Consider the following 19,940-nt stretch of genomic DNA (forward strand, 5'->3'; position numbering starts at 1 on the left):
CACAGCGCAGGCCGTAAAATAGCGTCTGGTTGTGCTAATAACACTGGCTAAATATAAAGAAATAGTACAAGTAATTGCTAGGAAAAAAAACCCACCCAAACGTAGCAGTTTAAATATCTGGTTTAGTTCTCAAACATTTCCCCTCCATGGACAAAAACAGTCCGTAAATGTACATCACTAAAAACTCAAAAGCACAAGAGAAACAGGGAGCTGTGATTTCTTTTGACAATTCAATTTAACCAGTGATTCAGAGGTTTGACAAGTTGTTTGCAATGCCATGTGAAACACTTCTTTGTTGTTGTTGTCAAAAACAAGTGAACACAATCAAACAAAAGGCCAGTGGTGTGGAGCAGGATGGAGCCTTGGGAAATAGCGGAGAAGCAGGAGGCAAAGTCTTGGCTCACACAAGTGTGAGCCCCAGTGAGGGAGCAGCATATGACTGTGCCCTGGCTGTCCTTAACATCATCACGCCAGACCCATACAGTTAAGGTTGCTTCTGTCACGAGGCAAAAAGAAAACAGAAAAGCAGTTCTAACTCTGAGGGCAGATTTCCCTGCCAGCTCTGCCCTGCACCAGGAACATCATAAAGAAAATAGGGGAACACGGGGCAGGACAGGATCCCCTCCCCTGGGCCAGGGTAAATCTCAGCGACTGCTGCAAAGGTTGCCCGTCTCTGACTGCAGGAAGCCCAAGAGGTACACATCACAGGAGACAAAGCTGAGGCGCTGTCAAGATCAGCAAGAGATCAAAGTCGAGGGAGCTGGATTTTCTCTCTGCTTTTTGCATCGCCTGGATTCTCAGAATTGGAAGCTAAATGAAGCTGAGTAGCAAGGAGAAAAAAGGGGAAGCAAAATAACCACCTTAGTACTTCACCAGCATCCTTCAAGTGCTTTAAAACACATTCAAAACCTGGGTGAGCTGGCCTCATATATTTGAAAGATGTGTAAAAGTCACATTCAACAGATAAACCCTTCCTTTTCACAATTAATCAGCTCCCTGGACAATTGCGTATATATAATTTTGCTCAAATAGTAACGAATCAGTTAATTCCCACACCATCTCAGGCTAAAGGGTGATGGCGTCACCACTGCGTCTCTTTTCAAATAGCAGAAAGGACACAAAAGTTTTTGCCAGGCACTGCCGGGGGCTGCTGGCAAAGCGCGGGCCCGGCGTCCGCCTTCATGGCCATCCCTGGGATGAGAGCTCGCTCTGCTCCTGCGCCGTCACTCTCCGTTACTTGCAGAGTAAGTTTAGCTTAGTACGAAAGAAAGAGGTGCTGTAGTGCCCGAAGGGACCGCTGTGGGACACAGCTTGTGCTTGGGCCAGTCAGAGGCTTTATTTATCCGTAGTGACCCTCACAGAGTGAACTCTGGGTTACAAATGAACTTTTATGCTTTTATTGCACTAACATGGTTTCCTATCAGCACTGATGGGAGAGGAGGGTTGCAAAAGGTTATCGGTGTTTTGCATCTTGCAAAACTGGAAAATATCAATTTCCTGCAGATATCAAGGCCTAGACTAAGGAAAGTTCATTTGAAAAAGCTACACTGTGTAGCTTGTGTGCACAGTTTTTACATATGCACACAGTAACTGCCAGCACAGAGTAGCCACTGTCCAAAAGTCGCAGTAACAGCACACCCAGATTATACAACTGCATTTTCATTCCTGTTCCTTGCCATACTAGCATGTGTTTTCTTTCACGTCTGTTTTAAATCTTCATGCTCCTTTAGCTCTACAACTCACATCTATCTCCAAAAACCTTATTTCAGTTCTGCACTTATGGCATCAGTGGACAAAACAGAACTTATTGTTATTTCTGTAAACTAAAGTCAGGTTAGTAACCCTGAGCTCACAACCTGGTGCCCAACTTCCACAAGAGAAAACAGAGGCTGGTCAGACACCGAAATAAACAAAAAAGGCAACTCCACCAATAACTAGAGATTCCCTCTGAAATCCTAATGCTGCAAATTCTGCTGATGAAACTCCTCTCTTCCCATTTCATTTGTTGTTCCCTCTTTCCGGCGCTGATTTGCACATTCCTTATGTCCGTGGCACTTTGGGTGATACCCAGCTGTGTTGCGAGAATGAGCAGATGTCGGAAAGCCCCTGGAAATGAGGCTGTTCCTGGCAGGCTTGGAGTCGGTCCCTTAACACAACATTTCCTTCTTAAAATCAGGAAGATATGAGCCATAGAAAGACGCAGAGTGATCAACGGCACACAGTTATAGATGTTTTCTACTGAAATAAGATTTTTCCCAAACGCAAAGATTTTTCTGGTGCTAGCAATGGTGGCAGAGAGACCTCCAGTGGCTGTGTGCAACAGCAGCGATGGCCCTGGACCTCCCCACCACCTCTCAGTGCCCCATGGGAGGGTTTTGGGGGCTGAAGGCCAACACAGGCTTTGGGGCTGGTGAGAACAGCCCCTATGGGTAAGACAGGGCAGGACATCAACTGCTTGTGCCAGTGTCACACGGACGGGTGACTGTGCTCAATCCTACCTTCTGAAGAGGGACGGACTGCCCGCTTGGTGCTTTGGCCAGCACTGGAAATACAAAACAAGAAAGACAATCGCTCTGAGTTTAAAAGAAGTTTGGGGTTTTAGCCAAAAAGATTGTTTGCCTCTTCCCAAAGATAATGGTTTTGATGTCACTTTAAAAAGTAGGGGGTTTTTTAATTGATTGTCCTTTTAAACTCCAGCAATACAGCTGAGGCTGCAGGAAGATGCAGGGCGGATACTGTGCATGTTCAAGGTGTCCCCTTTGCTGGACATGCACCTGCTGTGACTTGTCCACCCCCAAACAACAATAGCTCAGCATTCACCATAACAATCCAGAGACACATGGGGGTGATCAAGACGAAATATCAACAAGCTGGAACACAGATGTGCAAAAAATAACACCTAAATAATATTTGAGGAGGAGTTTTATCATGCAGTGAAAAAGCAAAACATTTTGCTTTTCATCCCCAGTAATGTTCTGCTTTGTTCTGACGCACCATCACAGAGCAGATTGCGGCAGAGGCCAATTCAGGAGTCTCTGCTAGAAGGTAGTCCCAGGCACCAGCACCCTGAGAGAGCTTTGCTGGCCACAGGCTGCTGACCCCAGGCTGCTGACCCCTGCTCTGCTGTGGGGCTTCATCTCAGAGCCCCACGCTGGCCTTAAAAACTTGCAGTTGATCAGCTTTGTTTCTACTCTGCAGTCCCGCAGGGAGAGCTGTATTTTAACAAACACAATGATAGTTAGGAATAGACTTCTTTGAAGGGTTTTACAAACATAACTCAATGCTGGTGTCAGTAGGAGTCAGTAAAAGCGGTGTTTGTACAGATGGGGGATGGCGGGCAGGGGTGTTAGGCGTGCTGCCTCCCCTCAGCAGGTCTGAGAGGTGGGGCTCAGATGAGGCCTCATTTGGAGACTCATTAGCTCATATCCACTTGCTCCCACCATGCCAAGAGGCCCTGCTCCAGCACCGTTTTAAGTGACCGTGTGCTGCTTAGGCTGTTGCATGTGCACACAGCAGCAGCTCCTAAAACCTTGCTGCTCCGGGCATGGACACATGGCTCTTTCTTCTTGCCCCCAGCCTGGGCTGCACCATTCTTGACGCACCGTGAGCACGGCTGGGACCCACAAGCAATAAAGAGCATTCCTCCATAAGGGACACTGCTTCAGCAAAAGGCAGCGGTTCCTTGGGGCCCGCAAGCCAAAGCTGTGGCTGGACGGTGGAACCCGGGGCCCACAGTCGGGACCGGGCACTCGCCCAGGCGGCTCGTCTGGCAAGAGGTGAATGCGCGCCAGGCACGGGCAGCCCGCAGCGCTAGGACACTTGCGCAGCGCTCGAACCCCAGAGCTTTCTCACCGAAAGCGGCAGCATTGCAGCGGCGCCACCGCACGAAGTCAGAAACCGGCGGTAGCACCGCCTGGTGGTTCGCGGCGCCGCCGGCACCCCACGCAGCCCCAGCCCGGTGCGGAGCTCCCCGCCCTGCGCGGGGCTGCCGGTGCCCACCACTGGCAGGGGCCCCACTGCCCAGCGGGAGGGCTCCCGCTTGCCCCCTCCCCAGGCAGAGCTTTGCCCAGGTTGCTTTGCTTTAAGCCAGGAGGAAGGCGCTCTCCTCCCCATCTCCATCAAACATACTCCATCAAAATCTGAGTAATACTGTTGCTACGCTGATGTCACTGAGGAGGAGCAAAAGACGCCTGTGACATGCAAAAGAGTCATCCTTGGAGGTCTCAGTATGCAAATGTTTTACCTTTGAAAACTTTCCAATGGTTGCAGTTGGTAGGTAGTTTCCAATCCGTTCATTGGACTTGGCTGTGTCAGGTTAACGATTGGACTTGTTGGTCTTAAGGTCTTTTCCAACCAAAATGATTCTATTATCTCCCCTGCCAGGCTGAGGGCAGCTGCACCCCCACGCTGCTTTTCACTGCTGTTTTTCCCCTCTGGATGGAAGGAGCTGTCTGGGAAGGACACATCCGTGGTTGTGGTGCAGAACGCAGCTGTGCACGGGGCAAGGGGTTCCTGCGGCATTTGCTCCCTCTTTTGCACAAGCATTTTCAGAGGGAGCACCAGTGATAGAACACAGGATCTTCCCCAACAGACAGAGGCTGCACAACACGCCAAATCGTTCAGGGAGAAGTTCGTTTCTTTTAAATCATTATCTGAAGTAAATGACAAAGTTCAGATGCTTACTCAGCGTACAAATCACATCCCATTCTGCTTACAACACCGAGGACTGGTTAATTTCCCACCCATCTACTGTGGCGTTTTAAGTTTTTCCTCTGAGCCACCTGACATTGACACTATCAGACACAGTAATCCAGAAAATCTAGTAATATAGAGGAAATGTTACCAAAAACCACAGGATTACTGCCTGCCTCTGCCAATCACAATACAAGCAGGCCCTCTTATCAAGCTCCAAAAATAGAAGTGTTCAGATGTCTTGCTTAAAGTGGAAGCTTCTCAACAGAAAACCATTCTTGATTAACCATTTGTATATTTGCTCAAGGAAATACTATCAACTGAAAGTTTAAATAAAACAAAATTACTTTTGGAAGAAAATGAACCTGTTTTATGGTTCTTACGTCTCTATTCAACATTGCCCGTGTCCTGGAATTCAGTCCTCCCAAAAATGTTCAGGATGTGTAGAGTCACTTATAGTAGATTTAAATGTTTTGTAGTAAATCATCTGAGAAAAGTAATACATTTTCTTAATTACCTTTTGTAGATGCTCTGGTATCCTCAGGTCCCTCTTACCGCCCACAAATCCACGGTCTACAGGTTCAGAAAGAATACTGGATATGATTCTAACCACACAAAGAAGCAAACGAGTGGAATGACACTGTAAACTACTTTTTCGAATAACCATTTAACATTTAGGAAAGAGGGGACCTTTAGTTGTTTCTTTTGTTTCTGTGCTCCCACCTACAATTACTGTGGTTACTTTATGACACTTATAACTAACTCAAATTTATTTATTTGAAGACAAAGTTATGGAAATAGTGATCTGTTAAATAAAACCAACAGGAAGCATAAACAACCATATTTGCAGGACCTAAGTAGTGCTATTTCTCCATCCCTAAGTCCTCTCTCTTCTACCCAATCATGGATCGCTTCCTTCCCCTTAGTCGTACTTCATCCAGCCTTTTGATCACAGGGCCAGATTTTTTAGATGTAGCTGCATAGGTCTTTAGCAGAGCTTGAAACAGAATTTCAGTATCTGGATGAGTGCTAAGGAAGGCTTTTTCCAGAACATACAGATCAACCCCTTTATCCTCTGGAAGACCTGAAATAAAACTGAGTCCAAAGTCTATCAGCACCAAGTCCAGCTTCTCTGTGGGGGGCCGGAGAAGTATATTGCAAGTTGTAAGGTCCCCGTGTATAAGATCTTCATCGTGCATTCTTGCCAGCAGCTCACCCATCTTCTCTGCTAAGGGAACGAGGCTACTGGTATAATTACCACTCTGTTGTACAGAATTGATATGATCTTGAACAGTAACTGAGTCTACAATATCTTCAAGATATATGGAGTTGGTGACAGAATCCACGAAGTAGACCGCTGGAGCCGAAATCCCTATTTAAAAGAAGAAAAAATGAAATGCTAGCAGTTAATCTACAGGATTTTGACACTTTAACAACAAAACACAACTGATACAAGCCTCAAGCAAAAATGCCAGTTGACATCACACCAAGCCATGATAACCCACATTCAGGAATGCCCCCCCTAACCCCTGTTTCCAAACCCATGCTGCACGAGCCTCCAGCCCTAAAACTAGTTGGCAGCATAAGCTTAGTAACAGGATCGACCCCTCCTGGGGTGAGACTCCCCAGCAGAACACGCACTGGGGCTTTCTGGCTAAGGGCAAGCTACATTTTACAGGCAGCGCACGCTTCCTTGGGATAAGGAGAAACCACCTGCACCCTTCAGGATAACGGGGAGAGCATCCGTTATTTGCTCTGAGGGGCCCTCTGAGTGACAGGCGGGTGCGGGTGAGCAGGGAGACACCAGCACCCGGGGGTGTCCGTCCTGCCAGAGCAGCCCCGCCTGCCACCGGCCCGGCCCGGCCCGGCGCCCCCGGGCCCACCTGCCCGCCGGCACCGCAGCAGCGACCGGGCCTCCTGCGCCGTCCGCCGCCGGCTCAGCCGCTCCTCCAGCGCCGGGTGACGGTACCGCTTCGGGATGCGGAGCTTGGCCACCGCCGCCCGCCCGAGGAACAGCCCCCGGTACACGTGGGCCTCGGCGCCCTGCCGCACCAGCTGCAGCCCCGGCAGCGGCGGCGGCGGCACCTGGAGCTCCACAGGGCCCGCGGTCCCCGCCTCGTCCATCACAGGGCCCGCGGACCCCGGTTCGTCCATCGCAGGGCCCGCGAACCCCGGCTCGTCCATTGCAGGGCCCGCGGACCCCGGCTCGTCCATCGCAGGGTCCACAGTCCCCGCCATGCCAAGGCGCACGCTGCCCGCCTCAGCTTCAGCCGCCGCCATCACAGGAGCCCGCCGCCACCGAGCGCATGCGCGTCATTCCCCGCTCGGCAATCTTCGGTAATTTTCGTCGATCTTCGGCAGCCCTCGCCGGAAACGGCCGAACTCCCCAAGCTCCGCCCCCTCCCCGCCTGCACCGCTCCTCGGGGCCTCGCCCTAGTGTGTCTTCTGCTCGCATCGCCTCGGTCTTCCTGCTGCCGCTTCTGCTAAAAATCCTTTCTGTGCGTCTCCCCCATAACTTCCGCTGCCCTCTGACACTCTCTGGCGTGCTAGGGGACACTGAGCAGCTGCAGGATGGTGGGACTTGTGCCTGTGCCTTGGGCAGCCAGGGTGCTTTCCCATGCTCCTGCCAGTGCAAAAACAAAACCCACAGCTGCCCCAGGGCCTGCAAGCACGGTGCTGGATGTGCACCTTCCCAAGGGATCTTGTGGTCCACCCGAGGTTCTCCCAGCACCACCTCGGAGCTGCCTGCCAGGGCATCACCCCTGGGACACCACCACTGGGGCAGCACCACCAGGATGCTCCAGCACTGGGGCATCACCGTGGGGACTCCACCACCAGGACATCACCACTAAGATGCTTCAGCACTGGCTCTCGGTGTTCTGTGTGCCAAAAGCCTTGGCTGGAGCCTGTGCAGATCCTCTGCAGCTGCCCCGTTCATGGCTGGGTAGCAGAAGGGGTTTGCCCATAGGCTGCAGGGGATCGCCAGACTGCAACAGGGCTTGTTGTCACACCAGGTCCCCAAGCTGGACAGCACTAAAGCTTCTGCCCCTGCCCATAGGCTGCTCATGTGGTGATTCAGGTGTCCCCAGTTCCTCAAGCAGCCAAGCCCCACATCACCTTAGTAAAAGATGGAGAAACCTCATTATCTTGGGAGCAGTATCTGGGTTTTCATGGCACACTGAAAAACCCACTACTCTACTGAGTGATCTGCACATCCTGCCATTTACATTCCTCAGAAGATACAAGGGACTCAGGCCAGTCCATGTAAATATGTTTTCAATTGTTGCCTTTGGAGGTGCCACAAGTCCATTTTGTCCTTGTTTTCTCATCCACAACATTTGTTTCCTTTTCAGAACATTTATGTTTTATTAACACATTCCATACAGCTTACTTGTTGCATGGTGGGATCATGCCGGGCAAATATTTATCTTGCTTCAGTAACAACTTTTAAACAACCTTCCCAAGTTTTCAATGATACGAGTAATCCATCCCACAATCCTGCCCACTCGTGGCATCCTCCTTTAGCTGCCCTTGCCACAGCAGGGCTGCAGAAGCCCCATGGCTTGGACAGGGAAAGAGGGACATTCTTGGGCTCCATAGCTGGAATTTGCAAATACCACAATCAATCAGATAAAGAAAGAGGTTTTCCCAGTGTTGAGGGCAGATTTTATCTAAGCATCCATGCACAGCCCTCACACACATATATACATATAATCTATAAGCAAGTGCACACAGATTACCTCGGTTCGTTATTCTGGTAAATATGATGGCCTTCTTTCATGCTGGCCAAAAACATCCTCCAGAGTTTTCAGAATACAAAAGAAAATATTTTTGCTTCATTTTCCCCATTATTTTATTTATTTAAATTTGTCTTCCCTGTGATTTCACTTATTCATTTCTCTTTGAAAGCAATAAACAGTTTACATAGCCCTTGGAAACCATCTAGAGCCATTTACAATATTTATGGTATCAGCCAGTATTTTTATTGGAATATCAAATCACCCCAGAGAATTGCACTGAAGCCACAGACTCTCTGGTTAATTGTTTAATTATGTAACTTTGTTCTCCTGGTGACAAGCATTTATAAACTCTCCTTTCACAGACAATGTAAATGAGTTAAAAATCGCAGGGCAGCAAACCAAGCTCATGGAAACCAAGGCCAATCCCAAGGGCTCCTCCTTGCTGTCCTCCTGATCCCCTGGCACTGGGCAAGCTGCCTCACCCTGGCTTATTTAAGGATGGAGGCTGCCATCCTCTGGGCCCAACAGACTAGAAAAGGGTCGAATGTAGGTTACCTCAGGGCTCAGGTGGCTCCTCGTGCCCAGATAAGGTGCTTGTTGGTTCTGGGGTTGTGTCCTCCACCTGCAAAGTGTGGCCACAGGGATAAACCCTCCTGTGTGTGAATTCACAGTGCTGACACCTGTCACAGCTCAGAATTACAGATCTTGGCCAATTCCCCCATCGAGAGGATGCTACGGGCAGGGCGGGCAGTGGGAGGAGGGCTGCAGGAACCCCGGGTCACCCTAAAACGTGCAGAAAACTGGAGCCATGGGGTGACCACCAGTGCTGCCAGCATTGCAAATAAACTCCCCGGGATTAGGGTAACACAAAAGAAAATGGGTGCAGCCTGGTGTCACAAGGAGAAAGCTCTCTGGGCTGTAAACAAACACAAAACAAGTGCAGGTGCCTGGCGAGCTGGCTCCACCCCAGCCAGTGGTAACTCTGGTGCCTGCTGTCGGATTATAATTTTAATCAATAACTGAATTGAGGTTGGTCAGTTTGGTCCCCTGAATCTCCTCCTAAGCACCAACTGTAATAAGAGAAAATGTCCTGGAGTGTGTGGTGAGTGTTGCTGAACACCAAGTCTTCCTTTTTCCAGGGTGGACTTCTCTCTCCCTTTGTGATTTTGAGAGCCTCTTTTAGCTTCTCCCAGCCCTGAGGTACCAAGTAACGTTTTCAGTAGTCCCAGCTGGGTCGCGTTACCAAACGCGCGCCGCCGCTTCAGACGCCGAGCTCTTCAGGAAGCGCATTCCTGCGGCTCAGCCCTGGAGATGTGCTGTTCGGCTGCAGAGCAGGAACGTGCCCCGGCGCCCTGCGAGTCCAGCAGCCAAAACCAAGATAAGGATCAGACGGGGAAACGGCACTGCCAAGACACACAGTCTCAACGGGAGGAGGAAAGCATCGCAGGAGAGAGCGAGGCTGGGAACACGCAGCCAGCCACATCCTGGTGGATCCAGCCCCTCCAGACCTTCTCATGTGGAGTTTAAGGACCAAAGCTACTGACTTCAGCAGGCCCAGAATGTCCGTTAATTACAAATGGCATGATAAGAGAGATGTACTTTAAAAACTGCAAAGGAAGATGTTTTCCTGCAAAGGAAAAAAAACAACGAAATACACGAAGGAAGCATTATCTCTGCTGTGCATCACAGCAGGCTTTTGCATTTTTTTCAGAGGACCATAACCTCCAGACACAAGCAGCTGCATTTCTATGTGTACTGATGTAATTTTTTTGGCCACCTTTCGTAAACATACCATAAAGCTCTGCCTATACTCCCCAGGACCTCACCTCCTCGCTGTCTGTGCTAATAATGTTTATTGCCCTGCCAGAGAACGGGAAACCTCCAGAAAATGTCAGGATGGCAGATAAATGAATGCTGAGTGACTATGGAGAAAAATAAAATTTCTTCCTTCTCCCTCTAAAATCACTTGAGAAGGCAGGAATTGCTCAGGCAAACTGCAGATCACGTAAACGGGAGTGGATTTGCCCAGCAGCTGCCAAGGATGGTCGGTCCCCTCTGGCTCTGCGGCTGGGGTGGTGGGGAACCACGCGTGGGTCACATCTTCTCCCTGTGAGTGTCATGAGAGCCAGTTGTGATTCTGGAGCTGTTTAAACTACTTAAACATTAATTACAAATCATATTGAAAAGCTCCTTCCATGAACACCATCAGTTTCTGTTGGCTGGTGTTTGTGTGTGAAGCTGTTCTTCCTTGAGTGTGTGATCCCTGTACAGCTGTGTTGCTATCAGACACAAGGGTTTAGAAACGTTATTTTCAAATACTGTATTTCCACTGAAATTAGGGCACATGAATAGGAAGCATTAATTTAATCTATAAACCAAGCAGATGACTTGAAACACTTTTAATATTCACTATGCTTTTGAGAAGAAACAAAAGCAAAACCTTTTATCAACTGCTGCCTGTGTTGCAAGCCAGGTATCCAACAGACTAAGGTTGAAATTATATGCATGATCCGGTATTGTCCATCTCAAGCATCCTAAGACTATGAGTTCCATCAAAAAAAAGAGTTGACACCACTTCTCTTCAGAGCAGAGATGTGATGGATATTCCCCTGCATAGAAGAATAATGATTCTTTAAATATTTCAATGTCCCATTGAATTAATGACTGAAAAAGCTCTTTCAGAGAAATATCAAGTGTTCCTCATTCTTCATCCAACCTGTTTACTTTTGCCTGTGTCAGAGGGGTGTGCCTGCACCACAGGCACGACGGTCACTGATGCACACCTTCCCCAACCTGGTCCTGTACTGCAGCAAAATGTTTTACTGGCACGGGCTCCACAGGGCACTGGGCTGGAGCTTGTATTGATATAACATTACCTGCAGTCTTGCACCAGCTCACAATGCAGGTTTATGGTCATTTGCACCTGCCCTTCTGTGGCAGAGCCTGTTGCATGGCCCTGGGAAGGCCGTGCAAGCTCAACCCCAGACCTGTTGCAGCACATCTTCCCTACGCCTGTCTGCATACCAGCTGTGATACAGCAAACTTCTGAACGTCGCATGTACTTCACCACACTGCAACCCACCCAGTAACTGCAGTTTGCATGAACAGAACTGAGGGAGAATGTTTGCATTGTGTTAAAGAGTTTTGAAAGCACTTCTAGGCATATCAAGCTCTGTAAAATCTTTGTTTTACAAACTGGACTTTGAGATACATGAGTTTAGTCTCAAACTCGGAAACATATCTTGCATCCAAGTGCAAGTCCCAGTGTCTTTTGTGCAGAAGGCAGCAGGAAGGGTTCTGTTCCACTGAGCAGAAAAAGAATGTTAATTGCAAGGGAAGCTGAATACTGAAATGCTTTGCCTAGCGGCGCACTGTGCTGGGGGGAGGAGATAAGCTCGAGAGACTGATCCTTTCTTTTCCACGCAAGAGAAAGTTGGGTGCAAACTCAGGCTGCCTTTTCTTTTTTTTTTTTTTTTTCAGCTCTGAAATGGTCACTGCTTTCCTAGCTGGCTTCCTTGGCTTTCCAGCCGAGCTACCTAAACTATAATAAACTGACAGTCTCTTGGGGGCTTTCTAGGAGGTTTCTCCTGTAGAGGAGTGAAGCTCTGCATGGGAGAGGGTCTGCAGTCTGCGAGCAGAGATTCCTTCCCTGAGCTGGAGACTGGGGACAGAGCTGTCATTCCAGCAACTAAAGCCATATCCTGCCATGTCCTCGTTTCCAGACCAATTAGGAACATACCCCTGCTAAAATGTCCCCAGCCACTCTGCGCGGCCAAACCCGGACTGCACGGAGCGTTCACACGCCCAGCCCCGGGTTACGGCGCGGCGGAGCCAGACTCACTCATCACCCGGGTCTTCCGCTCCGTCTTCCAGGCCCTTTGCATCAGCTCCCCGGGGCGGTGCCCGCCCGAGCAGCACGGCCCGGCGAGGGCGACTCTGCCGGGACACCCCCGGCTCCCGGACGGGCGGGCAGGGCGACTACAAGCCCCAGGCTGCCCGGCCGGGAGGCAGGGCGAGAGCGACGTGGCGCTGCGCGGCCCCGCTCCCGCCGCCGGACCCCGCTCCGCCCGGACCTGCGCCCGCCGCCGCGGAGCGCCGGGGGTCAGCCCCAACATGGGTGAGTGCTGGCCGGGCGGGGGGGGCGGGGATGGCGGAAGGGGGGCAGCGACCCCCTTTCGGGACGGGACAGCCGGGTTAGGAGGGGGCGCGTCCTGCCCCAGGAAAAAGTTTCCAAAAAAAAGTTTTTAACTTTTCCTAAAGGCTGAGACTGCAACTCTCCACCCTCACCAGCCCCCTTTCTGTTTTTTTTTTAGCACTCCCAGCAGCAAACATAGCAAACAGAGAGAAGTAATTTCCGGCGGCAGGGCCCCTGGGGCCGTCCCAGGAGCACAGCCGGGGAAGGGGCTGCTTCGGGGAGCAGAGCCCCGGGGAGCAGAGGGGGCACCGACAGCGTTGCCGCAGGCAGCAGTGCCCGTGCAGTGCCTGTGCAGTGCCTGTGCAGTGCCTGTGGGCGTGGGTGTAGGCAAGCGGGGACTTCAGCAGTCCAAGAGTCAGCCCAGTCTCGGCCAGGTCAGCAGCACTGGTCACTGCTTAGTGCTGGCACGCAGACCGGGTTTTGCCCTAGGCAGGGAATCGCCTGGCACAGTTCCTTGCGAGACTCACCAGACTTTCTGTATTCATGTAGGGATCTGAAGAGCCTTCAGGTTCCCCAACTAAATCAGAACAGACTATACACAAAGCTGGATTTCAATCAAAGTTCATAAACTATTACATCTCATCGAGTTAACAAGAAATACAGCAAAATCTGATGGAATCAGCTGTGGTATTCACAGCACAGTTGGCTGTGTCTAATTGAGTTTGTGGCTTGCAACTAATGTCATGCCCACTTTATACAAAGCCTTTTGTTCTCAGTGAGCAAATATTTTCTCTAATTATTTGCATAACATGTACAAGAAGTGATAAAAGCAGTGCAGGTAGCCACAGAGCATGGTGGGAGGGACTGGCGTGTAACTGGGATGGCTAAGTAACACAAATGAAACACAGAGGTTACAGAATAAATATAAATATAGCCATCACCGAGAAGTAACCTTTATTTCTAGCTATGATTAAGGGCTGAATAGAGACACTTCCCATTAAAGACAACTTGTGAGGGGAAAAAAGCCCATAGGCAGGGTGAGGAAAGTTTTCCATGGTCTGGTGATTGTGTCCACATTCTTTCCACATATAGTCTACTGAAACCATGAGTATTTCTAGTTAAACAAAGCCAATGTGAGAAACAAGCACAGACCTCTAAACCAATGCACTTTACCTGTGCCTTCAAAGTTGTAACTGGTCACTGTCACTGCTGCTCCCCAGAGCTCCTTGCATCAGCACCGACTCTCATGCCCTGTGCAGTTCCCCCTGCTGTAATGTGACTGAAGTTTCACATATGGTCACACTTTCATCCTCTCCCCAGGGCAAGAAGCACGTACAGCAAGCACCTTTTTTTTGTTCATTTGTTTTTAGGGTTGTTTGGGTGGGTTGCTTGATTTGGGTTTGGTTTGCTTTTGCTATTGTTTTTTTCTTATTTTAACTAAACTTACATACTTACTAAACTTGTGTGCTCAGCTGTGTGGGAAGGGCAAGGTCAAAGAATTCCTTCTTGTATTTGGGGCAGGCAACAGTGAGGTTTTCAGCTCATGGTGAAGTTTGTCCTGTAGTTGTAAAGCAGCCTGAGAAGGTTGTGCCTGGCTCAGGGATCCTGGGCACTGTGTGGCATAGAAGGAGACATGAAGAAATCAAGGCCACCCCTACAAAGTCATACCGAGAGCGCCGAATTAACGAGGAGAAATACAAATACTGCTTGCAGAAGTTTAACAACAAGGTAGGGAATGGGAATGCAAAGCCTGCAGTGAGAGTTGATGGATGCCACATGCACTGAAACGTGAAGATGATAATGCCGAACAATGCAGATGCAGAAAGCAGAAGCTGCACTTGCTGCCCAGAACAGGTTTTGTAATTTGAATTGAGAAGAGACCACAGAGGATCCCCTGTACAACTCCAGGCAGTACAAATCACTGTTGCATTTAATCACTGAAGTACAAGTTTTAACTTTTTAAACAAAGTCCTATTTTCACAGTTCTGCACCGCAAATGAATGCCCCTGCTGCTAGTGGAAGCGTGTGCAGGCCTGGTGGGTTGTGTGACTATCTGCATGTGCCTCTCTACACATGACCTAGGGACCTATGGGGAAATACAGCATCACAGCTTTATAGATGGAAAACTTTGGGTATCCTGAGAGAGCTTTTTCCAGCTTGTGCATGCTGATAGATTGCCTGCTAGTGTCAGAAGCTTGAACCTAGCATTACTTGCTTGTTTTGCAGGTCGTGCGTTGCTGGTCCTCCTCTTGTCTGCAACGGTCTCTCTCCTAGGTGGGCTGATATTTGGATACGAGCTAGGGATTATCTCTGGTGCACTGCTGCAGTTACAGATAGACTTTCACCTCAGCTGCTTCAAGCAAGAAATTCTCGTGAGCGCCCTCCTTATCGGAGCTCTCCTTGCCTCTCTGGTTGGGGGGATCCTCATTGACCTCTATGGACGGAGGAGAGCAATACTGGTCAGCAACTTGGTCCTGTTGGTTGGCAGCCTTATTCTCATGTTGGCAAGGTCATTTATTGGGCTGGTCATTGGGCGCATGACCGTGGGCTTTGCCATCTCTGTCTCATCCATGGCCTGCTGCATCTATGTCTCGGAAATGGTGGCTGCTCATCGGCGAGGGTTGCTGGTGTCTCTCTATGAAGTGGGCATCACTGTAGGCATCCTCCTGTCCTACGCGCTGAATTACACCTTTGCGGACGCCGACGAGGGATGGAGGTACATGTTTGGACTGGCCATTGCGCCAGCGGCCATGCAGTTCCTCAGCATCCTCTTTCTCCCTGTGAACCCTGTTAAATTAGGCTCATGGGACTCTGACTGCCAGAAGGGCCTCATTCAACTGCAGAACACTGAGGACAGAGAGACAGCAAAGCAGGAGCCCTATAAGGAGAAGCATTACTCATTTCTTGACCTTTTCAGGACCAAAGACAGCATGAGAAGGCGGACTCTGGTGGGCCTGGGACTGGTGCTCTTCCAGCAGTTCACTGGGCAGCCCAACGTGTTGGGCTATGCTTCCAAAATCTTCCACTCAGTGGGGTTCCAGAGCAACTCTTCAGCAATCCTGGCCTCTGTTGGGCTGGGGGCAATAAAGGTGGTGGCCACACTTGTCGCGATGGCCTTTGCAGACAAGGCTGGCAGGAGGGTGCTCCTCATGGCTGGCTGTGTGGTGATGGCCATCTCCGTCACCACCATTGGCCTCACCAGCCGCATTGCTCCGCTGGCCATGGCCAGGGACTGCAAGGCAGCCACGATCCCCAATGCATCCCACAGCCTCACCCAGCACCCCCTGACACCCCTATCCTCCCAGCCTGTTGTGTCACCCATCCCACCAGCATTAGATGCTGTAAAAAGTCAGGCAGGCCCTGGTTTTGTTGCCATGAGGAGCCTTACAAAAGTTCTTGCCAGTAGTCAAAGCAGAGAGATTGTTTCTGATTCTTCTCTCGCTCAGAAAAGAGACTTGGTAGGTCAGTCCAAAAAAGAGACAGTGAGAAGCACTAGCCCTCCTTTCAGTGGTGCTCCCTGGACAGGACATACAGTTTTAAATTGGATTACGCTGCTGAGCATGATGACTTTCGTGAGTGCCTTCTCAATTGGATTTGGACCAAGTAAGTATGGTGTTTATATACCCTTGCACTAAGAGAATAAAACTAGCCTGCTTGAAATGCTCATCATGTATCTGCTTTACCAAACAGCTCAGTGTCTGCAAACTGAAAGTATATCATTTTCAGCCCACCGAATTGTTTTTTAGCATTGCAGCTCTGTCAGCTGTAAAACTGGTACAGCATTAGAATAATTCCTCTTCCATGCTATCATTAACCTTGTAGTGTTTTTCTTTTATGTCACACTCATTGCAAAATCGGAGCATCACAGAAGCTCTACCTAATCTTCATAGCACCCCTGTAAGGACGAAAATAGAGGGCTGACGGACTGAGGGGCTTCTGCTGTGTGATGAAGAAAGATGAGGCAGAAGTGGAACCTCCTTTGAAGTTTCTCAATATCAGCTGGTCTTTTTCTGAAATTGTTATTTATTCATCAGATGATAATAGAGATTAGTTTGTGCTTCCATGTGAGCTCTGCTGTTCTCTGGCATTTATTGCTTTAAATGCTTTGATGGGAGAAAACTCCACCTAACTTCAGGAAAACAGAAGTGCAAAGCAAGTATGATGGGTTTGACAGTGACCCTGTAAATTACTTCAAGTAAAATAACGCTGGGATAGGAAAGATGGCTTTAAGATACATATTGCTTTAGCCCAAACACAGCATCGTCTCCCTAATCCTATCCCTTTCTCATTTCTTTGCAAAGAGCGTGTCCTGGTAGCAGATGTGCCAGATCTTTTCCATCTCCTGTGAATGGAATGACCAACTCCCCTGCTTTCTCCTTGGCTCCCTGGGCTTGTTCACTGGTATTTTATTCCTCTGTGGAGTACTGAACATTGTAATTTTGAAGTGTGCTGCTGTGATCCGGCTCTGAGATGGATGAATGTTTGACACCATCAGCAGTGGGTGCTGGGTGAAGCCGGAGTTTAAAACCCCTGCTGAAATCTTCCATGCCCATTTCTCAAATGCATTGCTGAACTCCTACAACTGTCTTTCTGATCTCTCTAATCCATGCAGTGACCTGGCTGGTCCTCAGTGAGATCTATCCTGCTGGGATCAGAGGAAGAGCCTTTGCCTTCTGTAACAGCTTTAACTGGGCTGCTAATTTACTGATCAGCCTCTCCTTCCTGGACCTCCTTGGTAAGTGGCCATCCCCCATCCCTCCATCTCCCACAGCTGGTTAGAGAATGTGGCCACCACAAGCACTTTGGAGACAAGGTGACATTTTGAACCCTGGGGACTTTACACCAGAATAGGTGTGACCTTGGTGCCTCTGAAAACAGAAAAGTAGGCACCAGCAACACTGGTCTGGGCCCCTCCAGCACCTGTTTTGTAAAAATGATCCGTTGCCCACTGGGCTGTACTGTAGCACTGCAGTATCAGGAAACCATGGGGCTGGCAGCTTGCACACCAGGAGCTTTAGGACATTTATTTCTAGCAGGGCTCTGGGCTGAGGCTCTCAGCAGGTCCCGCAGGGCCCTGGAGCTCAGCTGCCTTCTCCTGCCCTCCGTGGTGCTTCTGGCAAAGCCTGGTGTGAACCATCTGATGGAATTTAACAAGGGAAAGTGTACAGTCCTGCATCTGGGCAGGAACAATCCCAAGTTCCAGTATAGGTTGGGGCATGACCTATTAGAGAGCAGTGTAGGGGAAAGGGACCTGGGGGTCCTGGTGGACAACAGGATGACCATGAGCCAGCACTGTGCCCTTGTGGCCAGGAAGGCTAATGGCATCCTTGGGTGTATTACAAGGGGGGTGGTCAGTAGATCGAGAGAGGTCCTCCTTCCCCTCTACTCCGCCCTGGTGAGACCCCATCTGGAATATTGTGTCCAGTTCTGGGCCCCTCAGTTCAAGAAGGACAGGGAACTGCTGGAGAGGGTCCAGCGTAGGGCAACAAAGATGATTAAGGGAGTGGAGCATCTCCCTTATGAAGAAAGGCTGAGGGAGCTGGGGCTCTTTAGTTTGGAGAAGAGGAGACTGAGGGGTGACCTTATTAATGTTTATAAATATATAAAGGGTGAGTGCCATGAGGATGGAGTCAGGCTCTTCTCAGTGGCAAACAATGATAGGACAAGGGGCAATGGGATCAAGCTGGAACACAAGAGGTTCCACTTAAATTTGAGAAAGAACTTCTTCTCAGTGAGGGTAACAGAGCACTGGAACAGGCTACCCAGGGAGGTTGTGGAGTCTCCTTCCCTGGAGACATTCAAAGCCCGCCTGGACACATTCCTGTGCGACCTCACCTAGGCGTTCCTGCTCCAGCAGGGGGATTGGACTAGATGATCTTTTGAGGTCCCTTCCAATCCCAAACATACTGTGATACTGTGATACTGTGATCCTTCTTCCCTTGTGGATTCCTGGTCCAGGCCTTGCAGATAAGGAGCTGCCCTGCCATTTTTAGGGCTGCTTCTTGAACTCAAATGCCCCAGGCAGGCACCAGTGACCACCTTGCAGTAAGCAACCAACTGCCTTTGTAACCCATGATGTAACCTGCCTCCAACAGACCCTTCACGTACTTGAATCTCTCCGCAGATACCATTGGTCTCTCTTGGATGTTTCTTCTCTATGGACTGATGGGAGTGTTGGCTGTTATATTCGTTTACATTTTTGTGCCAGAAACAAAAGGACAATCCTTAGAGGAGATAGACCAGCAGTTCTCCAGGAAAAGGTGCGTATGCTGTTGTACCAGCGTGAGTGCTGGCTTTGGGTGCTTCCCACCAGCAGTCCCCGAGGTCTGTGACACGGGGCAGCTCAGGGCCGTTGCAAAGTCTGGTCAGTGTTGGTGAGAAAATCTCAAGCTTGCAGCAGGGCTATGGGATGGGGTGTGAGAGCTGCAGCGTGGTTCATCAGCTGGTCACCGCACTGAGCCTTGCGGATGTGCTGCTGGAGGGCACGAGTGACATTTGCAAAGAAAGAAGCTGAAAAACAGGGCTCGTGGTTGAGAAGAGGAGAGCAGGACAAGAGCATGGAGCAGGCATGAGGTCCTTAGAGTAATCCTGGGCTGATCCTTCTCCTCTGGGGCAGAAACATCTCCTGGAGTAACACAGGCCATGGGCTCTCACCTGGTAATTTCCATGCAAGGCCTGTAATTCTGGCTGGGCTGGGGAAGATCAGGAGGTTTGTCCAGTTCCGATTGTGGAGGAGGTGGCAGGGCAAGCATTGCTGGAGCAGAGAGAGGTTGTGCGGCCGCACAATCACCAGAGCACACAGCCCATGGGGGGCGGCCGGGAAGGGCAGCGGCTGTAGACCCCTGCGGCACCTGACCTTCACGATTGCCCAGCAGGGTATGGGAAAGAAACACGTTTAAGCAGAGACGTGGAAGAGGAGTGAGCTGCACGCATACCCAGTACCAGAGAGTGGGGCGCACAGGCAGCACATGAAGCCAGTGACGTGCCCTGAGAAGAGGAGCAGGCGGTGCCGTCAGAACAGTGCCTTTCTGTGGCCTTTAATTGGTGCCCCCTGTTCAGAGACTGTTCTCACCACAGTGCCTTTGATCGTGGGACACACCAATAGCTTTCATTTGGGTCCTCGGAGGATTATAGGTCCCAGGCAGGGAACACGTCCTTTGATATTTTTCACGGTTTGTATCTCCTATCCTTTAAAGAGATTAATGGTTTTGTGCAGAGGAATTAAAGCACAACTTTTGCTGACAATGCTTTCCATCTGTGCACTTCATTTATCAGCAAAGTGTATGGTTTCCTAGTTCTTTGAAATACTTGATGCTTTACAGAGGGGACAGTAGTACAGGAGAAATGTGTCAAGCACTCAGCGACATATGTTA

General features: G+C 49.8%; 2 protein-coding genes across 2 annotated transcripts; one reads left to right on the forward strand and one right to left on the reverse strand.

Moving 5' to 3' along the window:
* Positions 1-5,444: 5,444 nt before the first annotated feature.
* On the reverse strand, positions 5,445-7,016 carry TP53RK (TP53 regulating kinase). Its single transcript, XM_065849810.2, has 2 exons — positions 6,576-7,016; positions 5,445-6,064 (listed from the first exon to the last, which is right to left on the reverse strand). The coding sequence occupies exons 1-2, from the start codon at positions 6,970-6,972 to the stop codon at positions 5,586-5,588; spliced, it is 876 nt and encodes a 291-aa protein (XP_065705882.1). The 5' UTR covers positions 6,973-7,016; the 3' UTR covers positions 5,445-5,585.
* A 4,927-nt stretch (positions 7,017-11,943) lies between these two features.
* On the forward strand, positions 11,944-19,812 carry SLC2A10 (solute carrier family 2 member 10). The gene is made up of 5 exons (XM_065850200.2): positions 11,944-12,549; positions 14,794-16,170; positions 17,180-17,302; positions 18,692-18,827; positions 19,443-19,812. The coding sequence occupies exons 1-5, from the start codon at positions 12,042-12,044 to the stop codon at positions 19,537-19,539; spliced, it is 2,241 nt and encodes a 746-aa protein (XP_065706272.1). The 5' UTR covers positions 11,944-12,041; the 3' UTR covers positions 19,540-19,812.
* The last annotated feature ends 128 nt before the right edge of the window (positions 19,813-19,940 follow it).

This window comes from Patagioenas fasciata, chromosome 16 (genome assembly GCF_037038585.1).
Source record: "Patagioenas fasciata isolate bPatFas1 chromosome 16, bPatFas1.hap1, whole genome shotgun sequence".
Taxonomy (NCBI): Eukaryota; Metazoa; Chordata; class Aves; order Columbiformes; family Columbidae; genus Patagioenas; species Patagioenas fasciata.

What these genes read in the sequence shown, in the direction of transcription:
- TP53RK (XM_065849810.2), bottom strand. Translation starts at nt 6,972, where the DNA reads ATGGCGGCGGCTGAAGCTGAGGCGGGCAGCGTGCGCCTTGGCATGGCG. An exon ending in GCTGCGGTGCCGGCGGGCAG is followed by an intron (nt 6,065 to 6,575) that starts GTGGGCCCGGGG and finishes TCTTTTAAATAG; the next exon opens with GGATTTCGGCTCCAGCGGTC.
- SLC2A10 (XM_065850200.2), top strand. Translation starts at nt 12,042, where the DNA reads ATGGGAGAGGGTCTGCAGTCTGCGAGCAGAGATTCCTTCCCTGAGCTG. An exon ending in GGGGGTCAGCCCCAACATGG is followed by an intron (nt 12,550 to 14,793) that starts GTGAGTGCTGGC and finishes CTTGTTTTGCAG; the next exon opens with GTCGTGCGTTGCTGGTCCTC. An exon ending in CTCCTTCCTGGACCTCCTTG is followed by an intron (nt 17,303 to 18,691) that starts GTAAGTGGCCAT and finishes ATCTCTCCGCAG; the next exon opens with ATACCATTGGTCTCTCTTGG.